Genomic DNA, 22,537 nt, shown 5'->3' on the forward strand with positions numbered 1-22,537 from the left:
AACCAGGACTGGTTCTGAAAAGCCTGGTGCTGGTTGTGCTTAATATGGGGGACCCCTATGCCATTTGTCCACTGTATTTAGCACAACTAGTACTGGGTCTCCAAAGCCCAGTGCTAGTTGTTTATTGGGCGGTGGGACCACTACATTTAAAAAAAAAAAAAAAAAATTAAACACAGAAGCAGGTATCACGGATCTTCCACATCCAAGCCTGCATCTGTGTGCTGCTACTTCCCCCTGTTCATAACACCTGCCCCAATGCCACCCGCATAGCTGCCCACTGCCGCTAAGGCCCGCTACCATCCCTGGGTCCTGGCCGCAGCTAATGCCCGCTACCCCCCCACGCCTTTAGCCCAGGTCCCGCTGCAGCTAACACCAGCTTCCTTCCCTCGAGCCACCACTGCTAAAGCCCGCAAATGATGCCCATCTTTGTACACCCAAGTGAAGCCACAGAGAATACACCTGCCGGAGGCTCCTACTGAGGCTGCTCAACAAGTTGAAATTTCCTGTCTATTCAATGGTGCATGCTTGAGGTAATAGTTTAAAAACGGTAACTTTCTAATTTACCTGAACCCCAAAAGCACGTACCCTGGCACAATAGCTACCCAATTAAAAAAAAACAAGTCTAAATTCGCCCCCAGAGTTATGCCTTCCCAAAAATCCCCCATAGAGAACAGCAGAAAAGTGGTCCTAATTGAGAATGTCAGAAAAAAGTGACAGTTGGAAATTTAGATTACTCGCAAATCCTCATTTTTTAGGTTTATGCCCTGAAATTTGGCATGCAGCACTGAGCAGCAGTTCTACCCATATGTGCCAAATTTCAGCTTGGTACCTCCAATGGCTTTTGAGGTGTAGCCCCTTAAACACCATGTCCCCCTCCAGAATTATCTATGGGAGAACTGCAGTTTTTTAGATGCAGCCTTAATATAAGGGCACGACTGTGTCCTTTTAATATATAGTGGCAATATCAAGCTACGTGGCGATAGTGAGCCATAGATCCAGTGTGGGACTGGAGGGAACTGACCACAAAGAGTAGAAAGAGGAAGTGTGATCACACCTAAGGGTTGCCTTATGTACAGAGCCTAAGGGAGGCTAATGAGGCAGATCAGTCAGGCTGCATGTGGAATCAGTCCAAGGAGAATTGAGGCAGCTAAAGACCCCAGTGTGCCAAGCCAGGCCAGTGAGAAACCAGGAGACCATGTCCAGACCTGTGAGGCTATGAGGACACAGATCTCTAAGACTGTGTTTTGTGAAGTTGTGGCAGCCAAGGTAGGCCAGTGGGTCTTTGAGCTGTGAAGGCCAGGAGATCATGTCCAAACCTGCAGCTGACAGGAAGGTTGCAGGGCCGGCAACAGAAATCTCGGGGCCCGGTACACTGATGTCTCTAGCGGACCTACCTTCTCACCAACACCCCCAATCCTGCACATCCCTCCCCTGCATGTGTGATATGTGAAGCATTAGAATGCTAACTGAAAGATATGCCAGCCTTTAAATAAAGTAAAAATACACTATAACTTACCACACTGTCTCTCTCTCACTGATGATTCAGACTGTAGTTCTTGTCTACCGTCTCTTGCAAGGTCTTCTTGATGACAGTGCTGTGGATGCCTCAGGGGGAGGAGGGATGGTGTCTGCAGCCAGCCATCCTTAGTCCTCAGCCCCTCATCACCTTCATCAAATTCAGCCTCTCATCACCATCCTCAGCCCAGAAGCCCCATCACCTTTCTCTGTTCCTAGCCCCTCATCACCTTCCTCTGCCCTCAGACCATGTCTCCTTCTGCACCCAGCCCCTTCACCTTCCTCTGCCCCCAGCCCATGTCACCTTCTGCCCCATCACCTTCTTCTGCTCCTTCATCTTCCTCTATCCCCAGCCCCCATCACCTTCCTCTACCCCAGGCCATGTTATCTTCTGCCCCCAGCCCCTTCACCTTCCTCTGCCCCCAGCCCATGTCAACTTCTGCTCCATCACATTCCTCTGCCCCCAGACCATGTCAACTTCTACCTCCAGCCCCCTTCACCTTCCTATGCCCCCAGCCCTTGTCAACTTCTGCTCCATCACATTCCTCTGCCCCCAGACCATGTCACATTCTACCTCCAGCCCCCATCACCTTCCTCTGCCCCCAGCCACTATCAGTTTCCTATGCCTTCTTCACCTTCTTCAGTGTCCCGGTCCCATCATCTTCCCCTTCCACAGCCCCTAATTCCTCTACCATCCCCTCAACACCGCAGCTTGCCTGACATGTGGCTATGTGACCTATGATGTCACACTGCCACGTTGCTTAATTGTCAGGCTCGTCCCGAGTCACCTGAAAGAGCCCAGTGTTGCCCAGGCCAGGCTACGAAGACTTGGAGCTTGGACTTGGCGGCCGCTATGAGGCCCACTGGCTGGAACAGCGTCCGCCATCTGTGGCCCTGTTTTGTGCCTGTCCAGTCTTTGGGGCCCCTCTGGACCTCGGGGCCCGGTACGAGTGTCCCCTTAGTCCCCCCCTGTCACCGGGCCTGGAAGGTTGTTTATTATTTTGTTCCAGAAATGCTGATAATAAAATTCCATTTATTTTCATTTTAACCTGCAAACCTGTGTTTGGACCCTTAGGGGTAAATTTACTAAGAATCGTGTTTGGTCGAGATTGCAATCTAGGGTGAGTTTTACCATATTTTTCAAATCGCAAATTTACTACTGAAATACTCGGGTGAGAATGTAAACTCGATTGAATACACCATCAGCTAAATTCGAAAGTATTTTCACTGAAAAAGATACAACTCGGGAATTTACCAAGAATCGTGATTACAATCACGGGTGTAATTCTAGCAAACTCAGACCAAAATAGAAGTTTCAAATAGACCACCTCCTGAGCCATGAGTTTGGCAGAAACATACACAGATTAGTGTGATTTGTGTATGTTTCTGCCTCTAAACACTACATAAAGGGTTAATATTAAATGAAAAATGATGTAGGGTCCTCCCCCAAAAGCATAACCAGTCTCAGGTGCCTCAGCCAGTCTTGAATCCTAAATATACGGGGGGAAAAAACTGGTAGGGTTCTCCCGTATTTTAGGAACCAGCACTGGGCAGCTGAGCCTGTCCTGGTTTTCAAAATAGGGAAGGGGGAAATTGCATTGGGATCCCCCTATTTTTTTTAAACCAGCACTGGGCTCAAATCTAGCCGCGATGTAATGCCACGGCTAGGGGACACTTTCACCGGTTCACCCTGGCCAAAGCATTATCAGCCCAAGCTGGGGATCCCAATAAAGGGGCGCCCGTCTCCCAAGCACCCCAGGCTTAAGCTGAAGCCCGGGGCCCTTCCCTGCACCCCTGGAGCGCTGGGTGCAGGGGTAATAGTGGTGAAATAATGATGTAAACTATTGTTTTTTTACAGCGAAACTACAGGTGCCAGAGTGCCTGCCCTTTGGCACTTGTGGCAGTACAAGTTCCAGCAGGCGGTTGGCACCCGTACTCCCACTGTAAAAAAAAAAATAGTTGAAAACCCACAAGACACACACCATAGGTTGTAAAATTTTATTACACACCTACCTACCACACACACATACTTACCTGCTGCCAGCTGTTCTGTCCCCTTGTCCATGTAGAATTCCAATGGGTTACCTGTTAAAAAAAAACTATGCTCACCTACCTCCTGGCGAAGATTCACTCCTCTTCTCTATGTAGCAATGTCATGTAATTGAGTCGAGAGTTCCCCCCACCCCTCATCATGAAGGACCACATGGTCTGAAACGCATAAAGCAGGTGACATTTGGGCCTCTGGTAAACTGTGTTGTATGTACTGTGGGAGGTAGGTGGAAGCTCCCTCTGGTTCTATAGGCTGACATTCTTGATATATTAGTACACACTTAAAGATCAATTTGTATATTTCATTTGAATGTTTCTTAAGAAATAAATGACTGGTGAGAGAATGATCATATAACAAAAACAAGATCCAGTGATTGGAAGGGAAAGGTGCAGCAAGAAGACAAGCAAGCTGTTATGCCAGCACACCCGTATGCTTTATCCATATGCAAATTTCATGCTTTCATTAGTGGGAATCGGTATGTATGACTGCCAGACGTGAGGCCAGTGGTTGAAATCCTGACGCCGGTAGCCCGATGGGTGAAGAGCCTAACAGCAGAGGCAAGTAGGCTATCCCTACCCCTTTTTCCCCCCTAACCCTCCCTTAGAGGTGCCTAACCCTAACCTCCACCCTAGTGCCTAACCCTAACTTCCCCCCAGGAGTACCTAAACCTAACCCCCCCTCCCTGCACCCTAAACCTAACCCTCCCGAGGGGGTGCCTGACCCTAACCTCCCCCTGGGGGTGCCTAACCCTAACATCCCTTTCCCCTAGCCTAACCATAACCCTCCCGTGGGGGTGCCTAACCCTAAGTTCCCCCCGGGAGTCACTAAAACGAACCCCTCTTACTGCAGTTAAGAGGTCCCGTCGCCAGGATTACCTTTGTTCGGTATACCAGATTTCGGCAGGTGGATAATGATAGGCATCGGGATTTCGACGTCTATCATTAGTCCCATGCCAAGATTTGACAGTCGGGAAGCCGGCGGATGGCATTTCAACCGCCGGCTTCCTGACTACATACCCATTAGTGATGCCAGATTAGAATCCCAAACAAGAGTTTGTCACTGAGGCAAAGCCAGGCCACCATGAAACTGATCCAAATCAACACTTTTTTTTTCATAATATTCAAATTGAATTAAATATAACCTTTACAAAAAGCAAGCCCTAGTTTTATGCAATGTAGAATCAATAGAGTAAACCTGCTTGAAGTGAAAAGGCCAATTGTAAAATTCCACATAAAAAGTGTTTATTAATACATGCGAAAATGATGAATCAGTAATTTCATACATCAGCTGTTCTTGCATGGAAGCCACCATTGATGAGGTCTCTCAAAATTGTAAATATTTATTTTGTATATTTCTAAGTAAAATGGCATCTAAACTGGAGCTGGAAGAGCAAAATAAATCTGCATTGGCCTTAATAAGGATCCAAGTGAGTGGCCATAGTGGTAGGTAAAAGACTGGTAAGAGCAGATTTAATTGGTTTAATTTAGCTTTACAGGAGTTCTCCACCCGTATTTTCTTTATATTATTCAAATTCAATTGAATCCTAAAATAATTAGCAAATATTTGTTGCTGATTGTTCTGCTGCCTTCTATCGTATATACTCGAGTATAAGCCGAGTTTTTCAGCACATTTTTTGTGCTGAAAAAGTACCCCCTCGGCTTATACTCGAGTGAAGTGTAGCGCTGACCGGACGGAGTTCAGTCAGCGCTACACAGCACAAACACACAGCCGCCGGAGCCGGCAGCTGCGTGTTTGCTGTAATCAGCAGCCGCTGAGAGTTCATCTTCCGGCTCCCGCAGTGGGCAATGGGAGGGACGTCATTAGTAATGACGTCTCTCCCATACAAAGCGGCCGGAGGAGCAGATCGCGGCGGGACCAGGAGCGGGAGTTTCAGGTAAGTGATTTTTTTTTTTTATTCCCATTACGCTCTCTCTACTGGGGGGGGGGGTGACTACTACAGGGGGCGATTACTACAGGGGGCACTAAAAGGGGGGATTACCACTGGGGAAACTACCAGGGGGGGATTACCACTGGGGAAACTACCAGGGGGGGATTACTACAGGGGGCATTACCACTGGGGAAACTACCAGGGGGGATTACTACAGGGGGCACTAAAAGGGGGGATTACCACTGGAGAAACTACCAGGGGGGGATTACTACAGGGGGCACTAAAAGGGGGGATTACCACTGGGGGAACGACCAGGGGGGGATTACCACTGGGGGCACAACCAGGGGGAATTACTACTGGGGGCACTACCAGGGGGATTACTACTGGGGGCACTACCAGGGGGAATTACTACTGGGGGCACTACCAGCTGCTGCATTTCCCACCCTAGGCTTATACTCGAGTCAATACGTTTTCCCAGTTTTTTGTGGTAAAAGTAGGTACCTCGGCTTATATTCGGGTCGACTTATACTCGAGTATATACGGTAGTTGAAATAAAGAACTTACAGTGGCAGATGTTGGATATGGTGACATAGCTTTCATGGTTGTCTGAAAATAAATAAAACATATATTACTGTAGATGAACCTTGTATATGATGCCAAAGTTATAGAATCAATATTAATGAATATTATTATTGTGCCGGTCCAACAGTGTACTCCTCTACGTCTTGTCTTCCAAAGAGAGACCATACACTGGGCCTGATACAAAGATGTATGTATGGTTTGCGTAAATCTCTGCTGTCAGGGGGACTGCTCATGTGCAGAAGGGGTCCTGCAAGATCGCTCGCCGGCATTGGATCTGAAATACTGGCTGGAAGCATCTTTTTCCTTCAGACGCCTCCTGCAGCATTAGCATATTGGCACACAGCAGCTGCATTCACAGTCCCAGCTACTGTCTGCATAACCTACATCTCTGAATCAGGACAAAGTTTGTAAACTTGGCTATATCGGTAAATCACAGCATTTCTTATCATGTTTATGTAACCCCTGTGTATAGAGGAACATTCCACTTCAAGACAAACAGAAGATGAAAAACTAGACCAAATTAGGGCATCATGTGCATAAATGCTAAAACATATCAATGAAAGAATGAACATTAAAACTGAAAATAAGAAAAAGTTTAATAAACGGTGACAAGGAACATTATCTGCAACACAAAATTATTTTTTTAGGTTCATTTCATTAATGTATGATAATAGAGCTTCACCATATGAAAAATCTTATTTTTAAAATGATACAAGGATACAGTAGGTCCTGCTTGTGACAGCTTGTAATCTAGAGGGAGAGGGTAATGCTCAGATAATCAGAATTGGTATAGAGCTTGAGCTGGCAGAACATGCATTAGATCAAGTGGATGTAGGATAAACTACAGAGAGTAGATGGCATTTTAAATAGCTATTAAAATATTTAAAATTGGAGGAGAGTCTGCTCAGGTTGGGAAGAGAATTTATTAAGTGGGGAGCAGCTAAGGAGAAGTTATGGAGGCAAGAGTGAGGTGTTACCACCAGAGAGGAGGAGAGGTGTAGGGCGGTGGCAAACAAAGGTGGTATATGATGCCAAAGTTATAGAATCAATATTAATGAATATTATCATTGTACCAGTACAATTGTGTACTCCTCTATATCTTGTCTTCCAAAGAGAGACCATGCACTGGGCCTGATTCAAAGATGTATGTATGGTTTGTGTAAATTTCCACACATTATACACCTCCTTTCCCCCACCCATACACATATTATACACCCCCACCCACATTATATACCACCTCGTCCCAACCCATACACACCTTAAACACCTCCTCCCCCTACCCATACACACATAATACACCTCCTTTCTCCTCAAGGATTATACACCCCATACACAAATTATACACTTCCCTTCCACCCATAAATAATACATCTCCCATACACACTTTATACACCCCCACCATACACACACACATAATACCCTCCTCTCCCCAGACACATTATACCCACCCCAATACTACTACACATACACATCACTTCCCCACACACACAGGCACACTGTACCCCTTCCACCACTACCGACACATAGCCCCTCTCCACAACTACACCGACAAATCCCCCTCCACCACTAAACAGACATCTCTCCCCCCTCCGCCCCTGCACAGGCACACTGTACCCCCTCCCCCACTACACAGACATTTTTCCTTCCTCCGTCCTTGCATAGGCACACTACACCCCTCTGCACCACTAAACAGACATCTCTTTGCTGCCTAACTAATAGTCACAAAATAAAGTGCCCCTCTTAGCAGCACCCCGCTAAAACAGTCTTTGGGTGCTGTCCCCACCTGCGGTCGCAGTGCCCCGTGGGTGGGGGAAATAGTGGTGCAGCGGTCACTGCCAGTGTATAGATACCAGATGCACAGCAGTGCTTGGAGGCAGCCTGGCAGGTCCAGAAGTGCTGGGCACACCCCCAAGAAGATGAGAAGGGGATGCGCTGTAAAGACACTCCCCTTTTTCCTGTGGCCATGCCCACTTTTCGGCAGGGCAAGCCAAATGACCTAGAATGAACATTTCTTCAAAGGTAACACAAGTTCTGGTGTGTTGGAACGGGGACCACCCATTACCAGTGGCTGCTCCAGAGGTGGGGCTGCAGCACAGACCAATATTCAAATAGGGGAGCCACACCAACTGCCCTTTCAAATGCTGCCAAACATCACCGGCCGGAACTATCTGGCAGTTGGTGTCATAGCCATAACTAGACATTTCGGTGCCCTGTGCCAGAAAGAACATTGGCGCCCCCCGATTATTTCTGAAATAGGGACATAAGAAACACACCTGAAAAAGGGCCATGGAAGAGATAGGGTTGGCCAGGAGCTGGTGGGGATAAAAGAAGAGGAAGCTGTAAGTGAGAATGATAATAAATAGAAAATTGACAGGCCAGACAGTGCCCCCTGCCCTGCAGTGTCCTGTGTCATGGAACAGGTCGCACTAACCTAGTTATGGCCCTGGTTGGCGTGGCTCCCCTATTTCAATTTTGGGCTACGCTGCAGCCGCCACTGCCCATTACCAAATGTCTAGTTTTGCCTATGTGCGCATGTGCAGAAGGGGTCCTACAAGATCGCTCGCCAGCATTGGATCTGAAATACTGGCTGGAGGCATCTTTTTCCTTCAGACGCCTTCTGCAGCATTAGCATATTGGCACACAGCAGCTGCATTCACAGTACCAGCTACTGTCTGCATAACCTACATCTCTGAATCAGGACAAAGGCCCTCATTCAGAGCCGTACGCTCTGAGCAGAGCGCACGCTCTGAATGAGGGCCGCCCTCCATAAAAATGGAGCGTCCTCCTGGACGCTCGTATAGCTGTGGGTCACCACCCACAGCCTATACGAGCGTGCAGTTTGATGGCCGCGATGGTCGTGACCATCGCGACCATCGAAACTGCGAGCCGGAGCCTGCGGTTGAGGTTTTCAACCGCAAGCCCCGGAGTGATTTTGGCTCTATCAAAGCCAAAATCACTCCCACTGACATCACTAGTGATGTCAGTGGGCCGGATTCTGACGGGAGGCGTTCCCGTGGGAACGCCCCCGTCAGGGAGGCACGCCCCCGGCACGCCCACCAAAGGGGGCGTGCTGTCAATCAACATCGACAGCACGCCCCCTTTGATCAGACACAACGAGCGAAGGACTTTCCTTCGCTCGTCGCATCTGGCGCATGCGCACGACGGAGCTCCCTCCGTCGTGCACATGCTCAGTGCAGACCATCGACCCACTTGCGAGTGGACAGCCGCTTGCGAGTGGGTCTGAATCAGGGCCTAAGTTTGTAAACCTGGCTCTATCGGTAAATCATAGCATTTCATATCATGTTTATGTAACCCCTGTGTATAGAGGAACATTCCACTTCAAGACAAACAGAAGATGAAAAACGAGACCAAATTAGGGCATTATGTGCATAAATGCTAAAACATATTTAATGAAAGAATGAACAATAAAACTGAAATTAAGAAAAAGGTTAATAAAGGGTGACGAGGAACTTTATCTGCAACACAAAATTGCAGCTTGTAATCTAGAGGGAGAGGGTAACAGGGGCAGAACTATGGGAGACAATGGAGGCACCTGCCGCCGGACTCCAGCACTGAAGGAGCACCTCCTCCATTGTCCACAACATATTCACCCCACTTAGGGCTGTAACTATGTACCCGGAGTGTACCGTCATGGCCGCCCAATACATGGCACCTCTTCCTGGCACCTGAGAAGCCACCATACACTAGTGGAGAGCTCCATATCAGACCATCAACTGATGCCTTCGTCTAGCTACAGCCTATCTGCATGCGAATTGCTACATTACAGTGTCAGCGGCTGTGATGAGGGGAGAGGAGGGCACCAAATTATAACTTGCCTCCAGGTGTCTGAGATTAATTTATGCCACTGGAGGGTAATGCTAAGATAATCGGAATTGGCATGGAGATTGGGTTGGCAGAATATGCAGGGGGCATTAGATCAAGTGGAGGTAGGATAAACTATAGAGAGTAGATGGCATTTTAAATAGCTATTAAAAAATTTAAAATTGGGGGAGATTCTGCTCAGGTTTTCAGATATGAACGATTGAATGATTTTTAAATTCAAAACAAATCTGACCGTGTGTATGCACCATTAGACTGATGGAGGTAAAAGCCAACAATGCTCGTACACAAGGATAATTATGCCCTCTTCTATGCTACAGTTGTAGCAACTACCTAGCTGATTACCTGTATCTTTGAAGTGGATATAAAGTAGCTGCTGTAAATTTAGATGGTAACTTATAGTCAATATTGCTTCTTCTTATACTGCACCTAGAAGAATGCCAAGTCTGCTGAATATTGTGTAGCTAGTCACTAGTGACATACAGGACCGGATTAAGGCTTGAGGGGGCCCTGGGGCAACAAAGTTGTGGGGGCCCCCACCAAGCCATATGGAGCCTACCCCCCTCCCCCACCACACATTAAACATGAACACATACATATAATATATATGCAGCAAACAGATATATTTTATATAACATACACACTTAACACACACATATACAGTACACACACTAGCACATATATACACATTAACACATACATACACACTAACACATACACAGTATACACACACTAACACATACTGTATATACAATAACACATACACATATATACACAATCACATACATACACATATATACAGTATACACACACTAACACATACTGTATATACAATAACATACACATAAACACATACATACACACAAACACAAACATAAATAATAAAACAGTACATATATACACACACATTCTATTCAGCTGCTGATCATTTCATTAGGCCCCACCCTCCACGCCGTAATGACGAGATTCGTGGGTCATATGGGGCAGGGCTTGTCGCCCCCATCTCGGCAACAGTAGAAGGGGGAGTTGCTCTAGTGGTGGGGGTCTCTCTGCATGTGTGGGCCCCGGGACGACCTCCCCTGTCGCCCTCCCCTTAATCCAGCTCTGGACTTATAATAGCTCCATTGTGGCTGCATGATGATGCTGTGTCCATAAGCTTTTGGTGATAAATAGAATAAGGGGTTATGTATATGATACCTCCTCCCCCGACTTTGCTCTTAATAGATGGAATAGCTGATAATTATTTCTGCTAGCTCTCCTGTCACTCCTGCAACTAGTATGTGTCACGGCCAGGGTATTTCAGCATGGCGCTAGGCGGGTGTTACCTGTGAGGTCGTTGTGGCGCGGGCTGTCTGGTGGCGGAGCTGGTGTCTGGCGGGGGGCTTTGGCTGCGCGCGTTGCTGTGCGGCCCTGTTGTCACTCTGCGCTGGTGAGGCCTGGCGGCGTCTCCGTTCCGTTTGGCATGGGCGCCGCCATCTTGCCTTCTGGCCATGTGATGCGGCTGGCCAATCCTGGTGAGTCACATGTTCCCTCCGGCCAGTAACAGCACGGCATGGGGTATTTAGGAAGGGTCAGTGCCTTCCTTCTTTGCCAGTGCAACGTGTATCTCAGCCTAGCTGAGAGGGAGTTCTCTGTGCTTTCCTGTTCCTGTGAATTCGTTGTCTGCCAGTCTGCCTGTCAGCTCCTAGCTCCCACTGGACTACCCCGCTTCCTCCATCACCCTTGCTCATACCTGAGTGCCTGAGCCTGCTGACATCCTGCGCTTCAGTTCACTACCTGCAAACCTGGCTTGATTATTTTCAGTTCACTACCTGCAAACCTGGCTTGATTATTTTCAGTTTCACTACCTGCACACCTGGACAGCTCTAATTGTTTTTACTTGGACATTAACCCTTTTGCTCCCACCACAGAACTCTTGTGCACATTTATATATTCCTGGACTTTTATTTACTGCCACATTGTATGTCTACTCAAGCACTTATTAAAAATCCTAGTTTTATTTTCAAATCTGCTTCTGTGATCGCTCCTGCTACCACCCCGGGTCCACAAACAACCCAGAACATAACAGTTTGCACTGGCGCCATGGAGCCGGCCACCGATCAGGAGTCAGGAGTGGATTTGTTCCGCTGCATTTCTGGTTGTTTAGAAAATCTGGAAAACATGCAGCATCAGATGGCTCAATTTCTTCAAGAGATGTCCAAGCGACAGGATAGTTTGCAAACTTCCTTTTCTACCCCTGAAGTACCAGCATCTACATCCGCATCAGCGTCTGGGAATACAGGAGGCAGATCATCTCCCCGCTTACATCTTCCTTTACCAAGTAAATTTGACGGCAATCCTAAACTCTGCCGAGGATTCCTAAATCAGTGTGACATACATTTTACCCTGCAGCCTGACAACTTTCTAACTGCAAGAACTAAAGTGGCTTATATAGTCTCTCTGTTATCCAGCCAGGCCTTGGAATGGGCTTCCCCACTCTGGGAGCGCACAGATCCGCTGCTGGATAATTACGCAGGCTTTGTGTCATCCTTCAGGAGGATTTTTGATGAACCTGGGCGTACTGTATCAGCATCATCAAACATCATGACACTGAGACAAGGGGTCCGTCCTGTCAGTCAATATGCCGTGCAATTTCAAATTTTAGCATCAGAGCTCAAATGGAATGAGGAAGCCCTCACCTCGGCCTTCTGGCATGGGTTGTCAGACCGACTAAAGGATGATCTAGTCACTCGAGAGCTTCCTACTAATCTGAACGACATGATTTCGTTGTGTATCAAAGTTGACCTACGCTTCAGGGAACGTCAGGCTGAAAAAAACAGAACTGACCGGCAAAGGTCATTTACCCCCTCCATTTCTACCCGACCCATTCCTTCTCCTACTGAAGAGGAGCCTATGCAGGTGAATCATACACACCTCTCCAAAGAAGAACATCAGAGAAGAATGCAAAAGAACCTCTGTCTGTACTTCGGAGAGTCCGGTCACCTGCTGATCTCCTGCCCCCGTAAACCGGGAAATGCCAAATCCTAACTGACCCTGGAGACATCAAGTTAGGAGTTATGAACCCGTCTCCAAAAATTAAAGATTTCACGATTACCCTAGCCTTTGATCTTAAACCCAAACCTGTCTTTGCTACTGCTCTACTTGACTCGGGAGCAGCCGGAAATTTCATAACGTCTAGTTTCATAGATAAATTTAAGATTCCTTGTTTGTCTCTCAACCATGCCATCTCTCTGACCTCTATAGACGGACGCCCCCCAACTAACGGGATAGTCACCAAAGAGACTCAACCAGTATTGGTCCGAATTGGAGCACTTCATTCTGAGTCCTTAAAATTCCTGGTGATATCAGAGGCCTCTCAAGAAGTGGTTCTTGGTCTACCCTGGTTATGTCAACATAATCCCAGGATTGATTGGAGTTCTATGCAGATTCTGTCATGGGGTATGGACTGTCAGAAATCCTGTCTTCCAAAAAATCGACCTGTGAGAAAGACAGTTCCATTAGTTTCTTCTGCCATTCCCAAGGAATATCAGATGTTCGCCGACGTGTTCTCTGAGCAACAAGCAAATATCTTACCCCCTCATAGGGAATGTGACTGTCCAATTGAATTGATACCTGATAAGATACCACCTCGTGGTCGTACCTATCCGCTGTCCTTGCCTGAGACTCAAGCCATGACCGAGTACATCCGGGACAACCTGGCAAAGGTGTTTATTCGCCCCTCTACTTCACCTGCCGGAGCTGGGTTTTTCTTCGTTGGCAAGAAGGATGGTGGTCTAAGACCATGTATCGATTATCGAGGCCTTAATGACATTACTGTAAAGAATCGATACCCTCTTCCCCTGATTACTGAGTTGTTTGATAGGGTCAAGGGCTCTGTCATTTTTTCTAAATTAGATCTGAGAGGGGCTTACAACCTCATTCGTATCCGAACTGGCGATGAATGGAAGACCGCTTTTAATACCAGAGATGGACATTTCGAGTATTTAGTAATGCCTTTTGGATTGTGTAATGCCCCTGCTGTCTTTCAAAGTTTCGTTAATGAGATTTTCCGGGATCTGTTATATGTTTCGGTTGTTGTCTATCTGGATGACATACTGATTTTTTCACCCTCTGTGGCTAAACATCAAGAACATGTTAAAGAAGTTCTGACCCATTTGAGAGAAAACCACCTTTACTGCAAACTGGAGAAGTGCGTCTTTGGAGTGCCCAGTGTACCTTTTCTCGGCTATGTAATATCTGGCTCCAGTCTAGAAATGGACCCCAAGAAGGTACAAGCAATTCTGGATTGGACCCGACCTCAGACACTGAAGGCCATCCAGAGATTGTTGGGCTTTGCCAATTATTATAGACGCTTCATTAAGGGATTTTCTACACTGCTGGCTCCCATTACAGCCTTGACCCGCAAAGGTGCTAATCCTGCCCAATGGTCACCTGAGGCAGAGTCTGCCTTTCATCCTCTAAAACAGGCCTTTATCTCAGCACCAGTTCTTCGACAACCAGATCTGGACAGGCCTTTTTTGTTGGAAGTGGACGCATCATCTGTAGCTGTGGGAGCAGTCTTGTCTCAACGTTATGAGGACAACCGAGTCCATCCGTGTGGGTTCTTTTCTAAAAAATTCTCACCTGCCGAAAGGAACTACGCCATAGGTGAGCAAGAACTACTAGCTGTAAAGTTGGCGTTGAAGGAATGGAGATATTTGCTAGAAGGCGCCAAGTTTCCATTTACTGTATTTACGGACCATAGAAATCTCCTATTTCTCAAAAACCTCCAATGTGTGAGTCCTCGTTTGGCCCGCTGGGCAATATTCTTTGCCAGATTTCAATTCACCCTGACCTTCCGGTCTGGAGCACTTAATCAGAAGGCTGATGCCCTATCGAGATCTATCCTCTGTGAGGATCAATCTGAAATTCAAAGCAATACCCCTGTCTTGGAATCAAGAGCTTTTGCCGCATTACAAGTTCAGCCTCCTACGGGAAAATCATTTGTGGCCCCGGAATTAAGGAAGCAGCTTCTCACTTGGGCACATTCCTCTCGCTTCGCAGGGCACTCGGAAGACCTTGGAGTTCCTGAAAAGACACTATTGGTGGCCTTCTATGAAGGCAGATATAATGGAGTTCATCTCTTCCTGCTCCTTCTGTGCCCAGCATAAATCATCATGACAAGCTCCAGCTGGGGAATTGCTTCCATTACCTACTCCATCACGTCCATGGACGCATCTCTCCATGGATTTCGTCACAGACCTGCCAGTCTCTCAAGGTTTCAACACTATCTGGGTTGTAATAGACTGATTTTCTAAGATGGTCCACTATATACCGTTGAAGAAGTTACCTTCTGCCCCTGACCTGGCACAGTTGTTTGTCCAACACATATTTCGTCTACATGGCCTTCCTGCTGAAATTGTCTCTGACCGTGGTGTGCAATTTACTGCAAAATTCTGGAGGGCTTTGTGTTCTGTTCTTCAAGTGAAGTTAAACTTTTCCACGGCCTACCATCCGCAAAGCAACGGCTCCACCAAGAGAGTTAATCAAGATCTAGAGACTTTCTTAAGAATTTTTATGTCATCTTCCCAGGACAATTGGGCTGCCTTGCTGCCGTGGGCTGAGTTTGCACATAATGCTTCCTACCACTCGTCAACTAACCAAATGCTATTTCAGGTTGTATATGGCCTTCATCCTCGTGTTCCCGAATTTCGAAGCCTGCCTGTTTTCGATGTTCCGGCCGTGGAGGACACGGTGCGGAATTTTGCTGCCATCTGGACTCAAGTACGGTCTGATTTGTTGACGGCATCCTCTCACTATAAGACCCAGGCCGATAGAAAGCGTAGAATAGTTCCATGCATGCAAGTAGGAAACCAGATCTGGTTGTCTACTCGGAACCTTCGTCTAAGAGTTCAGTCTATGAAATTCGCACCCCGGTTCATCGGTCCCTTCACCATAACAGAAGTCATTAATCCAGTGGCCTACCGTTTACAGTTAGCCCCATACCTAAAAATTCCCAATTCCTTCCATGTTTCCTTATTAAAGCCCCTAGTCCTGAATAAGTTCCATAATGCTTTACCTGCTTCTCCTCGAGTCCAGACGGAGAGAGGAGTTGAGTTTGAAGTCGCCCAGATCTTGGACTCTCGTCTGCGCAGAGGTCATCTTCAGTATTTGTTGGAGTGGAAAGGTTACGGTCCAGAGGAACGTTGCTGGACCGATGCTCGTGATGTCCACGCTCCCACGCTCATCAGGAGATTCCATTCTGCCCATCCGGAGAAGCCTGGAGAGTGTCCTGAGGCCATCCCAAAAGGGGGGGGGTACTGTCACGGCCAGGGTATTTCAGCATGGCGCTAGGCGGGTGTTACCTGTGAGGTCGTTGTGGCGCGGGCTGTCTGGTGGCGGAGCTGGTGTCTGGTGGGGGGCTTTGGCTGCGCGCGTTGCTGTGCGGCCCTGTTGTCACTCTGCGCTGGTGAGGCCTGGCGGCGTCTCCGTTCCTTGGCATGGGCGCCGCCATCTTGCCTTCTGGCCATGTGATGCGGCTGGCCAATCCTGGTGAGTCACATGTTCCCTCCGGCCAGTAACAGCACGGCATGGGGTATTTAGGAAGGGTCAATGCCTTCCTTCTTTGCCAGTGCAACGTGTATCTCACCCTAGCTGAGAGGGAGTTCTCTGTGCTTTCCTGTTCCTGTAAATTCGCTGTCTGCCAGTCTGCCTGTCAGCTCCTAGCTCCCACTGGACTACCCCGCTTCCTCCATCACCCTTGCTCATACCTGAGTGCCTGAGCCTGCTGACATCCTGCGCTTCAGTTCACTACCTGCAAACCTGGCTTGATTATTTTCAGTTCACTACCTGCAAACCTGGCTTGATTATTTTCAGTTTCACTGCCTGCACACCGGGACAGCTCTAATTGTTTTTACTTGGACATTAACCCTTTTGCTCCCACCACAGAACTCTTGTGCACATTTATATATTCCTGGACTTTTATTTACTGCCACATTATATGTCTACTCAAGCACTTATTAAAAATCCTAGTTTTATTTTCAAATCTGCTTCTGTGATCGCTCCTGCTACCACCCCGGGTCCACAAACAACCCAGAACATAACAGTATGTGGTGTAGTTGCAGTGCAGTGGTGCTGATTATTGTTACTCACGGCTCCCTCAGTGCTTCCTTGCTACAGCAATATTGGTATCTTACAGCTTAGCCCCTCTGATAAGCGGCTGTCAATCACCGATTTCTTCCGGCTGCCTCCTCACACCTTCGGTGTGCTTTGTGATGCAGTCATAATACACCTCTCTCCTTCTCTGACAGGATCCGGCTCCTGCGAACTGTATACACCGGACCAGGGATCGAGCACCGGCACTCTCTTCTGCCCACACTGGCTCCACCACCATCTACCACCGGCAATCACTGCTACCTGCGCCCTCTCTACAGATGCAGCACTGGCAAGACGATGTGGTGAGCACTTGAGGGGGAACTGCAGACTAACTGATCCTTCCCGTCTTCTCTATTTATAACCTTCCCTCACCAACTGCGTTGCGGCCCCCAGTCAGGCTTCCCGCTCTGAGCTCGAGCTGCCTCAGGTTTTTACCTCCAGCCATTCCAGTATTTTTCCACAAGTGACTTATGCCATCATGTTACACAATATGTACATACAATTCCCACAATCAGCCCCTTTTCCTATATTACCGACATAAATATTTATAATAAACAGTAAATTAATACCTTTAGTACTACTAATCATTTTAAGGCTAACTATACATTATTTCTGTATACAGAGCACATACTAATATGAACAAGATACAACTCATCAATATACCTTCCCGGTCTTATTGCAATGCACTAAAGTAAAATAAGCGTGTTGCAACTATAAAGAAAATCAGTGTGAATCAGTGTGAACAATGGTGAGGAGAGTAAGTGTAAATGGGCCTATTCATTAGAAGATATTTTTTTTGTTAAAGACCAAACACCAAAGACTTTTCCTGGCAACAAAAAGTCTTTCATGCAAATAGTCTTTCACAACCATGATAGACTTTGTGAACAATTTATTTATAGACCAAGGACCAAAGATTGTCACTGAAGAGACAAGGGAGTGAAAATTTTGAATGAATGGAGTGAATATTCATTAAAGAAGTCATTTGCCGTTCACTGCATATCCACTGAACGACATTCTAAAGTCGTTCAGCAATATGCATAAATTGACCAGCATGTTCGAACGGCAAAAGACTCCAACAGTCGTTCGCGGGAGTGTGCGTCGCAGGATGTTTGTAGGCTATCCATTACACAACTTTTTACATGATCCGCCCAAATCCTCCGGGTTTTGGTTAGTTTGTTCACAAAGTCGTGTAATGGATAGGCCCCTTTACAAAAGGGTGTTTGTAAAAGATGGGTAGACAGTGGCAAATACAGAATTTCTAGAGGGGTTTTTCCAAATGCTTGATTTTAGAGCGAGTGTGGCCTGTCCATGAAGAGGGCATAATTAGCACTTATCCAGCTTTAATATGTTACATACAATGTATATTGTGTTGCATAATTCCAGCATATACAGGGCCAGGGATCACAGTAATGCTGGGCATACACGGCCAGATAAAATGTCTGTCAGACAGACAGACATTTAATCTGGCCGGCTGCCAGCATCAGAAGTCGCCGGCATACACTGTGAGATTTCTCTCACAGTGTATTCGGCAGACATCCGCGCTCCGCCCCCAGGGTAGGAGACATTTCCCTGTTCCTTCCGTAGGAACACAGGAAATGTCTGTCGGTTGGCCGCGGCTGGGCATACACTGCCCGATGCGGCCGACAGTTTACCGGGAAATATCGCATCGGACGGGCATGCTGGACAATCCGGCATTCCCGACCGAGCAATATTTAACCCTCAGTCGCCCCCCCACACGCTACAATTATCGGGGCGATCTGCCCTAGGGGGGGCAGCACCGTCAATGCACCACAATACAGGCATGTGGCTTGCAGGGTGCCTGGAATGGCACCTTGCAGACAGTGATCTAGTTCCTAGACCCAGAGGTCCCCCCACTAGGCGTCACGTCATGACGTCACAGGTTTAGGGGACAGGGATGGTGAAGGGCGAATTAGAGCCTTGTTCCGGCCCTTATGGTGATATATTCCATCTTGGCTATGAACCAGACATAGTTTATAGCCTCACACAATGTAGGGGTATTGCTCTTTATTTCAATTGATATTCAAATTGATCATAAAATAAATTGCAAATATTTGCTATTAATTGATCTGTGGCCTTCAATCTTAATTGTTCTGTGGCTTTCACCTATTAGTTCTATGTACTATGTAAGGCGCTGCGGAACACTTATGGCGCCATATAAATAAAGAATAATAATAATAATAATAATAATAATAATAATAATAATAAATACAGAACTTACAGTCACAGCTGATGGAAATACTGACAATGCATTAGTGGTTGTCTGAAAATAAAGAAATAAAATTTATATTAGAAGAACCTTGTAGGTAAATCCAGATGGGAGCGTATAGCCCTGCATTTTATTTTAACTATCATTTTGTATTCATGTATAATTTATAGCCAATATTAATGAATAATATCACTGTGCATGTCCCTACTGTAAACTCCACTTTGTCTTCCAAGGACCAGGTACCAAGCTGGAAAACCTATGGCTCTAGCAGTAAATTGCAGCATTTCATATCATGTTGATATAGCACATTTGTACAGAGCAACATGGTATTTAAAATTCAACACATTCAACTTCAAAGCAAAAGGAAAATGAAAAGAGAAACCAAATTAGTGAAATTGCATATAAAAAAAGAATGTTAAAACTGAAATAAAAATAGTAAAATGTTTAATAATGGATTAAAGAGGAAATTTACCTACAATATAAAGTGTCATATTGGGTCAAATTCATCAATGTTTGCTTTAAAAAACAAAAAAATGCAGGAACATACTGTAGGAAAGATATATTGATTAATTTAAAAAATATACTGATAAGGATATTCAGGTCTTGATGTAATGTGATTGTGTGTTCTCCAGTGGAATGGAAGTGGTCATAATGAGGCCTTTCAGAGTGAAATTAATATATATTATATATATATATATATATATATATATATATATAATATGATATATGGTAAGAACTTACCCTTGTTATCTCTATTTCTACGAAGTCCATAGGGTTCCACAGGATACCTTGGGGTATAGGTGTGACGTCAGTCATCGGGCACCATAGAGTTAAGCTTTCAGCCTCCCAGGTTGCACTAGGGTCCCCCTCCTATACCCCGCCCCCGAGCCAAGGCACCTCAGTTAGTTACCAAGCCATAGGCTGGAGGACGAGAAGGAAGAGAGAGAAAAAAGATCTGGACACACACAAGAATCACATTCTCACCAGAGGGAGACGGAAAAACCGGTGACCAGAGCAAAGCCCATCTGCAGCACAGGTGCGACAGGGCGGGAGTCCTGTGGAACCCTATGGACTTCGTAGAAATAGAGATAACAAGGGTAAGTTCATACCATATCTCATATTTTCTACTTCAGGGTCCATAGGGTATCCACAGGATACCTTGGGGATGTCCCAAAGCAGTATCCTTTAAGGGTGGGGACGCTCCTGTGCAGAAAGGAGAATCCGCCGCCCGAAGGAAGCATCCTGAGAGGCGAAGGTGTCAAACCTGTAATACCTCACGAAGGTATGGACAGAGTACCACGTAGCAGCCTTGAAGATCTGGACTGCAGAGGCACCACGTCGAGCTGCCCACGAAGGACCCACAGACCTAGTGGAATGAGCCTTCACAGAAGGAGGAACCGGCAGGCCTTCATGAAGATAAGCTTCAGAAATAGCTATACGGATCCAGGCTGCCAAAGTTTGCTTTGAAGCAGGCAAACCCTTTTTACGGAAGCCATAGAGGACAAACAAGGCGTCCGACTTCCTAAACGAAGAAGTGCGGTCAACATAAGTCCTTAAGGCCTGCACGACATCCAAAGAGGCCTCACCCACTGACAGACCAGGTGAGTTAAAGGCCGGAACAACGATTTCCTCGTTAACATGAAACTGGGAAACAACTTTGGGAAGAAACTCGGGCCGAGTGCGGAGCACTGCCCTGTTCCCATGAAAAAGTAAGAAAGGGGGTTTACAAGAAAGAGCCCCATAATCAGAAACACGTCTGGCTGAAGCAATAGCCAGAAGGAAAACAGTCTTAGCTGTTAGCCATTTAAGATCCACTGAGCCCAGTGGTTCAAACGGCGGGTCCCTGGAGAGCCCTCAGGACCACAGCCAAATCCCAAGGCGCCACAGGTGGAACAAAGGGCGGCTGAATGCGGAGAACACCTTGGATAAAGGTGCGCACATCCGGGATTGTAGCAATCCTACGGTGAAACCAGACAGACAGGGCCGAAACCTGTACCTTCAAAGAAGCAAGGCGAAGCCCATGATCTAGTCCCGCTTGTAGGAAGGCGAGTATGCGAGACAGACGAAATTCCCGCGGTGCATAACCTCTCGGTCGACACCACTGGAAGAACGTATGCCACACACGATGGTATATCCTCGCGGAAGACGGCTTCCGAGCTCGTAACATGGTACGCATCACAGAGCTGGAAAACCCCCTGGACCTCAGCATGGCTGTCTCAACAGCCACGCCGTCAAAGACAGCCGAGTCAGGTCCGGGTGAAGACAAGGACCCTGTGACAGAAGGTCCGGTCGTAGCGGCAACCGCAGAGGACTGTCCATGGACAGACCCTGAAGATCTGAGAACCAGTGCCGTCTGGGCCACGCGGGAGCTATCAACAGGAGCGTCCCTCCTTCCTGTTTGAATTTCTGGATTACCCGTGGAAGAAGGGAGACCGGAGGGAACAGGTATGCGAACCGGAACGTCCACCGGACGGACAGAGCATCCACCAGAGATGCCCCTTCGTCTCTTGTGCGAGACCCGTACACCGGCAACTTGTTGTTGTGCCGGGACGCCATGAGGTCGATCTCTGGAAGACCCCATCTGTCCACCAGCAGTTGAAAAACGTCCGGGTGCAGGGACCATTCCCCCGGATGAACGTCCTGGCGACTTAGAAAGTCCGCCTCCCAATTTAACACTCCCGGGATGAAGACCGCTGATATGGCCGGAAGATTGCGCTCCGCCCATACCAGGATCCGAGAGACCTCCACGAGAGCCGCTCGACTTCGGGTTCCTCCTTGCCTGTTTATGTAGGCCACGGTGGTAGCGTTGTCTGACTGGACCTGTACCGGACGACCCTGGAGAACCCGATGTGCCTGCTGGAGAGCATTGAAGACCGCACGGAGTTCCAAGATATTGATTGGAAGCTCCGCTTCTGTCGGCGTCCACCTGCCCTGGAACAAGTGTGGACCCGAAACTGCTCCCCAGCCCCGAAGACTGGCGTCCGTTGTCAACAGGACCCAATTTGGAACCCAGAACGGACGTCCCTTGCTGAGATGGGTCATCTGTGGTTACCAGGCAAGGAACAGGCGAACCTCCGGGGTGAGCACAATCGTCTGGGACTTCAGAGACTGAGGCAGCCCGTTCCACTTGGACAGGATCAGGTGCTGCAGAGGTCTGGAGTGAAACTGGGCATATTCCACCATGTTGAACACCGACACCATGGAGCCCAGTAACCTCATCGCCGAGTGTAGAGACACCCGGCGGCTGTGCACACAACTGCGCACCCTCGACTGTAAAGCAGAGATCTTTTCCCCCGTCACG

At 47.4% G+C, this 22,537-nt stretch overlaps 1 protein-coding gene across 4 annotated transcripts in view; it reads right to left on the reverse strand.

Annotated features, from left to right (window-relative positions):
* Positions 1-22,537, reverse strand: part of LOC148541996 (uncharacterized) — a 159,120-nt gene that overhangs the window by 80,754 nt on the left and 55,829 nt on the right. For 3 of the 4 annotated variants that reach the window (XM_088473839.1, XM_088473826.1, XM_088473819.1), the window contains exons 2-3: positions 19,249-19,290; positions 6,018-6,059 (exon numbers count right to left, since the gene is read on the reverse strand). In XM_088473839.1, coding sequence (XP_088329965.1) covers positions 6,018-6,059; positions 19,249-19,290 — 84 coding nt within the window. The remainder of the gene's footprint in view (positions 1-6,017; positions 6,060-19,248; positions 19,291-22,537) is intronic. The other variant, XM_088473830.1, reaches the window with a different exon arrangement.

Source organism: Taudactylus pleione, unplaced genomic scaffold, assembly GCF_031769625.1.
Source record: "Taudactylus pleione unplaced genomic scaffold, aTauple2 ptg000016l, whole genome shotgun sequence".
Taxonomy (NCBI): Eukaryota; Metazoa; Chordata; class Amphibia; order Anura; family Myobatrachidae; genus Taudactylus; species Taudactylus pleione.